Source organism: Ananas comosus, linkage group 2 (genome assembly GCF_001540865.1).
Source record: "Ananas comosus cultivar F153 linkage group 2, ASM154086v1, whole genome shotgun sequence".
NCBI classification, from domain to species: domain Eukaryota; kingdom Viridiplantae; phylum Streptophyta; class Magnoliopsida; order Poales; family Bromeliaceae; genus Ananas; species Ananas comosus.
Window position 1 is genome coordinate 3,157,056 of NC_033622.1, and position 8,268 is coordinate 3,165,323.

The 8,268-nt window shown below is 36.7% G+C and overlaps 1 protein-coding gene and 1 long non-coding RNA gene across 3 annotated transcripts; both read right to left on the reverse strand.

The window, feature by feature from the left end:
• Nucleotides 1,828–3,733, reverse strand: LOC109706662. 2 transcript variants are annotated; one of them, XR_002215285.1, is made up of 2 exons: nucleotides 2,996–3,733; nucleotides 1,828–2,878 (listed from the first exon to the last, which is right to left on the reverse strand). It is a non-coding gene; the product is annotated as an uncharacterized LOC109706662 (long non-coding RNA). The 2 variants fall into 2 exon arrangements; XR_002215284.1 differs by having other exon boundaries at nucleotides 1,831–2,878; nucleotides 2,993–3,733.
• On the reverse strand, nucleotides 4,066–4,833 carry LOC109706957. The gene is made up of 2 exons (XM_020227986.1): nucleotides 4,722–4,833; nucleotides 4,066–4,596 (listed from the first exon to the last, which is right to left on the reverse strand). Exons 1-2 carry the CDS (start codon nucleotides 4,831–4,833, stop codon nucleotides 4,079–4,081), a joined length of 630 nt encoding a protein of 209 aa, XP_020083575.1. The 3' UTR covers nucleotides 4,066–4,078.

Here is an 8,268-nt window from a genome sequence, read left to right on the forward strand (position 1 = left end):
TGATTAACCAATACGGTGTTTAAGGCATAATATACGCTCAATTTATGGAATGATTCTCCTCCCAATCCATTCCTCATCTATAAACAAATTGCCTACACCCAATCTATTAATATTACATACAACAGCACCAATTTTAAATAACTAATATTATTAAATAAAAATATAATTTCATAAATGTGATCTATACTATGTAAGAAGTCTTTATATACAAAATTCTAAGGATTTAAATTTTTATATTGAGTTTTTAAAATTTACTTATACACCGGATGCACCAAATAGTGTATCCTTCCTTTTAATGTAGGTAAAAATATGTAGATGCCCCTCAACTATAATTTTTTAAATTAAAACCCGCTCAAGTTCTATTTTTTATTTTAACTTTTATATTTAAATTAAAATGATCAAAGATAATTAAAATTATTAAATCTGGTGTACCTACTAATGAATTTAATAAATTTCTAAAATTTTTGATAAAATTACTTTATTATAAAAAATTAAAAGTTTAGAAAGTCTATATACATTTTCACCATAAAAAATTTTGGTAAAGAAAGTGCAGAGATCCCTAAACTATTAAATGCTTTGAAATAGACAACTCAAAGTTATTTCTTTAAATGATTTTTTATAATTTTTTAATTTCTTGTGATTAATTTTTGTTAATTAAATAAAATATTTATTAAAATTTACATAAATTAAAATATTTAAGTTAGTTGACCCTATACTAGTTTTAATCAATATAAAGTTGTGAGAATAAAATAAAATATACTAGCTAAATATGTAAAAATAAACAACACACATTTGGTCTTCAAAATATGAAGCGGGTGATACTTTGGTTCTCAAACTTTAATTTATTATAATTTCTGACTCGAACTTTCAGGATTGTTGATATTAAATTCCACAACTTAATTTATTGACTAAATATTGACGTATTATTGAAATAAAGATAATATAACATCTTAATTTTTAGCGTATTATTAATCACAACGTTGCTATATTATTTTCCACATTAGCACCATATAAATACTTAGCCAGTTATTTTTAGTTATGAAATTTAATTACAATAATTAAAACAATTAAATAAAAAATTATAGTAAATTAAAATTGAGAGCCAAAATGTCATCCTCCTCGTATCTTAAACTCTGAGCATTAAATTTTAAAAGGTAAACTTCAAATACCACGACTAAGGTTTCGTACTATCATGTAGTTTAAAGCGTATCAAATTAGTATCCTCTAGTTTCATTTTTATCTTTTCGTTAATTTTTTTTTAATATTTTATTAAATTATAAACAAAAAACTTCAAATACTCACTTATGTTTATCAAATATTAACTTTAGTACCCTTTAGTTTTAACTTTGTCACTAATTTAACGAAAAAAATTAGTAAAATCGATAATAAAAAAATAAAAAAAAAGAAAAACTTCAAACCCCGCCCCCCTAGTTTCGTAGTTTCTTACTTTGCCCCTATGTAATTTAAAATGTATCAATTCGCCCCCACGTGGTTTCTTTTTTTTCTTTTTCTTATCAATTTCATTACTTTTTTTTCTTAAATCAGTGATAAAGTTAAAATTAAAGAGTACTAAAGTGAATATTTGATAAATCTAGATGAGTATCTGAAATTTTTTGTATATAATTTAATGAAATATTAATGAAAAAGCTATCGAAAAGATAAAAACGAAATCATTAGAGAACAAATTGATACATTTTAAACCACAGGAGGGCAAAATGAGAAACTACGAAACCACAGCGGGATTTTTAAAGTTTTTCCAAAAAAAAATTATAGAATACTTAATTAATACAGTTTAAATTTTAATGAAAAAGTATGAAACCATTAGAATGGTATTGAAAGTTTTTTCGATTTTAAATTTAATACTTTAAAATATTAGATAAGCAGCGCATAAATTTTGTACATTTTTGACCCGATTTATGGCACAGCGAGATCCCTGTGACATAACTCTGCCGTCAGAATGGCATGTGATGGACCCCCACAGAAGATGTGGGTCCCACTTGTCACTCAGAGCACGCTTGTGGGCCCCACGTGTCAGTAGTATAACACAGAACCGCCGCACAACAAATGTTTATGCGGCCCGAGGTTTCGCTTTCTTCATTTTCGGTGCTCTTCTTCTTCACACTCCCGCTTCCGTGAATGGGAAAAGAAAGGTCGAGTTTGGTTAGTTTGGTAGAGGGTACACGTCACCTAACGCAGACTCCTCAACCAATTTGATTGTAATTTACAATTTTACCCTTCAATCTCTACTTGAAATTTAAAATTTTCTCTCCGCTTCAAAGATTTGAATTCAAATTTTCAAATTTGAAAAAATAAAATAAAAATTTAAATCCACGAGATTCACTTTGTTTACTGATGAGAGTTTCATTTAATTTTTGCCCCCCCGGAAAATTAAATTTCACGAGGTGGTCCGATCAATGTTAATAATAATAATGTCCTCCACCACTGCGCGGACCCGCAATTCGAGGTGCGCGAAATATCAAAGTCCACGTAAATATTCCACCGCACAATGTCCACTATGCCGTTGGATTCTCCTGTTCATTTATTAAATACCGTATTAACTCAATTCAATAATTTTCGTTTTAATTATCAAATTAATTATGCACTGAATTTGTCCTTGCTCCGGAAATTGCGAAAGAGGCCAGTCCATCTCCATCTCCATCCCCTCGCGATTTACTCCCGAAATTAACTCATTTTAATTAAATAAAAGATTTAAATTTTTCCATTTTATATATGACTCCTTTAATCTTACTTTAATAATTACTTATTAATTATTTAATAATTTTCAATTTAATTTGTCCACCGTAAGAAACCGAAACTGAGTCCACAACGGCTGTTTCTCCTTTTGCTTGCTTTGATTGATTCCACGCCACCGCCATACCTGTAACACAAACAAAGAATAATAATAAACAACATAAAATAATAAATAAATACAAATAATAAAATAAAATAAATATATAAAATAAATAAATATAAATAAATGGAACGGGTTTACCACGAAGAAAACGCAACGCGTACACGGCGGCGACGGAGTTAACGGAACGGCGAACGGGAGGCAAACGGCAGTTAACGCGACGCCCCACACGATGACGGAGACGGCGAACGCAACGGCGGAAACACCTCGCACAAATCCACGAAACAATCACGGATCAATTAAACACATCCCAAGTCCAGAATTAATTATGAATTAGTTGTTGATTAATTAATTAAGGAATTACTGAATTAATGAATTAATTAATGATTTTGAGTTTTTTTTTTTCTTGTGGGGTGTTCCAGAGTCCTCGAGTTCTGAAGAATCGTCAAAATCTCCTTCGATAGCCATATCAAACGGCTGTCACAAAAAGATATGTACAATCGGACGGTTCTGATTCCGTCCTCACAGCCTCCCTCTTCGATGATACAAAAAAAAGGGGAAAAAATGAATAAAATCCGAGCGTAGAGTTCTCCGAGATTCGATTCGGACGGCGTTGTTGAGGCCGATGTCGAGAGAAGATGAAGGAGGAGTAGAGTAGAAGTATAGAAGAGGGGCTTGGTTTTTGCCTTTTTCTTTTTTGCTTTTTTTCTTTTTTCTACGAACCTGCGTCGTCGAGATCTAAGGGGATGATGGGACGGACGGTGGAGATCATAGATCGGGGTCGCCGGCTTTGGACATGACGGAGAGGCGGCTCGGGCGGGGTTGGAACGCGGAGCGGCGGCGTTGGTGGTGGGAGGAGGGGCGGATGAGGGCGGCGAGGGCGAGGGTGGTGGTGTTGGTGGTGGTGGTGGCTAGGTGGAGGGGGCCGGCTAGGAAGAGGCACAGGCTGGTCTAGGGCAGCGCGGCGGGGCAGGGGCCGCCGCCGCCTAGGAGGCCGCCGCGCCGCGGCCCCGCCTCCTGCACGTACACGAGCGGGTGCTGCGTGGGGCCTAGCAAGGCTACGTCGGAGGTGTTCCCGAAGGTGTCGCCGTCGGGGGTGGTGGCGAGGAGAAGGGGGGTGCGGCGCCGCAGGAGAGGGAGCTTGGCGGAGTTGCGCGCGGCAGAGGCGGGACTACGCGAGCGAGCAGGCGTAGCCGTGGCAGCGCCCACTNGGACGGACGGTGGAGATCATAGATCGGGGTCGCCGGCTTTGGACATGACGGAGAGGCGGCTCGGGCGGGGTTGGAACGCGGAGCGGCGGCGTTGGTGGTGGGAGGAGGGGCGGATGAGGGCGGCGAGGGCGCGCTTCACGAGGTCACCCTCGACGGTGCCGATGCGGACGAGCGAGTTCGTCATGGCGGAGCGGCGCGCGTTGAGGCGGTTCGAGGGAGAGGACGCCGCGGCGTGGGGGGAAGAGGAGCGGTGGTGGGGGCTGCCGCTGTGGAAGCCCTTGTGGAGGCTGCATCGGAACGATCCGGGGTGCGTCGTGGGCGAGCACATGCACGTCCTCCGCCCCGGCGCCGCGCCGCCGGAGGATCCGCCGCCGCCGGGGACGGGGCGGCGCGACGGGATCTGGTCGGACACGGAGAAGGATCGGCCGGGGGAGGTGGATCGGTGGTGGTGGTGGTTGTGGTGGTGGGAGTAATAGTAGTGGGGATGGAGCGGTGGAGATAGTACAAGCACTAGTGCTAATGCTAGTACTAGTGCTATTAGCCATTACTGCTGATAGCAATAAAAATAAAAACAGAAATAACAACAATATATTAACAACAAATAAAAATACAATAATAACTACAGTATTATTAGTAAGATACTACGAGCTTCCAGCAACAATANGCGGCGGCGGCGGAGGAGGAGAAGCGGCCCGAGGGGGAGATCGATCGCTGGAACGCGCTCGAGATCGGGAGCACCGGGCCACTCGATCTCCTCGATGAGCTCGCCATTGCTAAACCTCCAATGGAGAAGGGATAGGGGTAGAGAGAGAGAGAGAGAAAAAAACCCTAGAAGAGAGAAGAGGAGGAGAGAGAGGAAAAGAGGCGGCTTAGGTCGCTATTTTGCCAAACTTTGCTTGACTCCGGGGTGGTATTTATAGCGAAACCGAATTAGGGCAACGAGGGTAGGGTTCGTAAATAAGGGGAGTTTCGAGGGGGTTTGCGAAACCATGACCGGCTGTTTGGGAATGCCGGGGTTAGGTTAACTCTAACTCAACCGCGGTTAGGGGCTTTTCGGGGGATCCAAAGCAGTGGGCGCGGCGTTGGAGCGGAGTCGGCGAGCGGTGGGGCCCACCGCGTGGAAAAACGACACGTGGCGGTTCGGTTAAACGATTGACGAGAGAGTTTCGGCGGGGAATCTTTAGTTGACGAGAATGCCCTCCGGAATACCGACGCGTGGCGGTCACCGACGGGTAAGGTTACCGCACCCGTGCTTACTTTTTTAAATTTTAATTTTAATTTATTTATTATTGAATTAGTGTGGAAGTGCGTGTCGTGGGGGAGGCTTTATCCTTTCTTGCAGAAAAAGGAAGCAAAACTGTGGCTTCAACGGTAAGCTCTCCAGTTTTTTTTTGGAGGTTTCTAACGCGCTCTTTCTAAGCCTGTGGGACAGAGACTCGTTGGGTCGGATCGGGTTACGATGATTTTATTCGTAACCCAAACAAACTCTTATTAACGAATTGAGGTGAGGTTGCTTAATCTGTATCCGATCCATCAAGTAAAACAACTTGTGTTGCGGGCGAGGACTTTTCTAAACTGAAACCGCCCTGCTAAAAGCTACTGCAATTCTCTACCTGAATTTGGAAAATCAAATATGACTATTTATAGTAAAGTAAATCACTAATATACATTACTTATTTACATAAGTATCATAAAATAATTTTATTTAAATATAACATATTTTTACACGAATTTAGCTTCGGTTGGTGTTTGAACAACAATAATAACAAAAATTATAACCATCAGATATTAGATTTTTATTCTTGTACCCAAAACAATCCTCATTAAGTTGTGATTAAAGATCTCTCGATCAGGTGTTATACCTAATAACGGGAGGTTAAGTTTGGCCAAATTATTTTCAAAATGACGGAAGGCAAAATTAAGCAGAGTCATATTCAAAGTACGAAAAGTTGGTTAGGTCGAGCCATAAGCCACAATCGCGATTCCGAGCGCTGTATTTATATGTTTTAAATGAGCTAGTTATTTTTAATAATTTAAATTTTTAAAATTAATGAATAGTGGTGTCAATAGATACAACACATTCGTGTCAAGTTTTCTATTATATGCTTCCAATAATATAATCATAATAAGAAAATATAGAATAAAAATGTAAAAAAATCTCTAAATAGATTTTTTTAGTAACTACTCCATCATAGCTTTCTTAAAAGTCAAATTTGCGTGTCACTGTACCACCGAAGAAAACCGTATGTCCACTTAATTTTTTATATCAACTTTATATATACTATACTTTATATTATTATTATTATTATTATTATTATTATATACTATACTGCGTATAACTACGACGTGGTATGGGCATATGGAATGCGTTGGAGTGATGTGGCATTATGTACGGAAATACTTTTGCGTTACATTATATGCAACATTGGGGAATCCGTTTAAATTTCAAAAAAAACTTCAAATATCATTTATGTGGTTTGATATTTGTTCACTTAAGTATTCTGTAATTTAAAATATATTAATTTTGTATTATATTATTTTATTTTTATTTTTTTATTATCAATTCAATTATTTTTTTTTGTTAAATTAGTGATAAAGTTAAAATTAAAGAGTATTAAAGTGAATATTCAATAAACCTAGATGGAATATCTGAAGTTTTTTTTTCATATAATTTAACGAAATATTAACGAAAAAACTGACGATAAGATAAAAATGAAACCATATGACACTAATTTGATACACTTTAAACTATAGGATACTAAAGTAAGAATGTACGAAACTACGGGGGTGGTATTTGAAGTTTACCCTTAATTAAATAAGCAACCACCAGTGATATTTAAGCTTTATTGAATTAAACATGGAGTTGTGATTATAGACAATTTTGAAGTAGACCCCTCAACTTTGTTTTTTTCCGCTTGAGACCTTTTCAAATATTTTTTTTTATTTAAAGTTTATTATTTACATGAACTCTAATTGCAAATTAGTTTAGTTTTATTTGCCAAAAATTAATAAAAGTCATCGAATTTTGTAATTTTAGAAGTTGAGGGATCTCAATCAAACAAGTTGAGTGTCAATTCCAAAATGTCTCTATAGTTGAGGGGTCTCCACAAAATTTTACCAACAATTAATAAAGTTTTTTTTTTGAAAAAAAAAAACCTCCAATTCCAAAGCCCACTATCATAGGTACACATGGACCTAATACTGAGATACAACTAGAACTTAGCTGTCATATTTCTTTAATTAATTAATTAATTATTTTAAGGTTAATTGCGCCATTAGTTTCCAACTTTTACCGAGTTTTTATTTGGTCCCTGATATTTATCCAGCTCTCTCACTGCAAATTCAATCTCATTATTCTCAATATCGTTTTTTTGCTACGACCACTTCGATCTGGAACCAAAGGATCGTAACTCTCATCTATATAATTTTGCATGATTTTTACTAGAGTTGATGTTGTCTATTTAGTCAAAATTATTGAGAATTTGTACAGTGAAAAATTCTTAAAATAAAATACAAATATTAGAAATCAAATTGAGAAAAAAAAAGGGGGTTAAAAAAGAAAAGGCAAAAGTTAGGGCCCGCTGGGGCAATTTAACTTTTCCTTTCATTATGGCCCTCAATTTATTTATTTATATATTTATTAAAGTGCATTGCTAGTTGTCTCTTAACAATAGGATGCGCACGCATAACAATGCCTTAAAATTGTTTCCCTCTTGTGTAGGCGGAATTCTACAATATCACACTTGCACCGCGGCATCAATAATAAGTCGATAATATTTTGACTTTTCAAACAAAAGCACAATAAAAATATTTTTTCATAATCATGATGGGACATATACCCTAAAAGGAGATATTTGATTGATTTGTTACGCCACGTCACCAACATACCCATTCCATTCTAGAATTTTTCCTTGTGTAGATACTCATTAATGTTATATAATAATAAAAAAAGTTATATTCATACATATTCTTGCAAATATAGTGAATGACAAATATATTTGTATAAAGTTTAACTTTTATATGTTATTTTCATGAAAGTTCTAATGTTTTTAAATATGTTCCTCTGGCTTGTCACCGTCAGAGAACCGTTTATATTTTGAATTTTGCCATCGCAATATATTCCTCAAAAGACATACTAGTATAATATAAAGGAGTAAAAATGTCAAAACTAACTAGAATTTTAAGTATTTAACCTATGGTTAACTA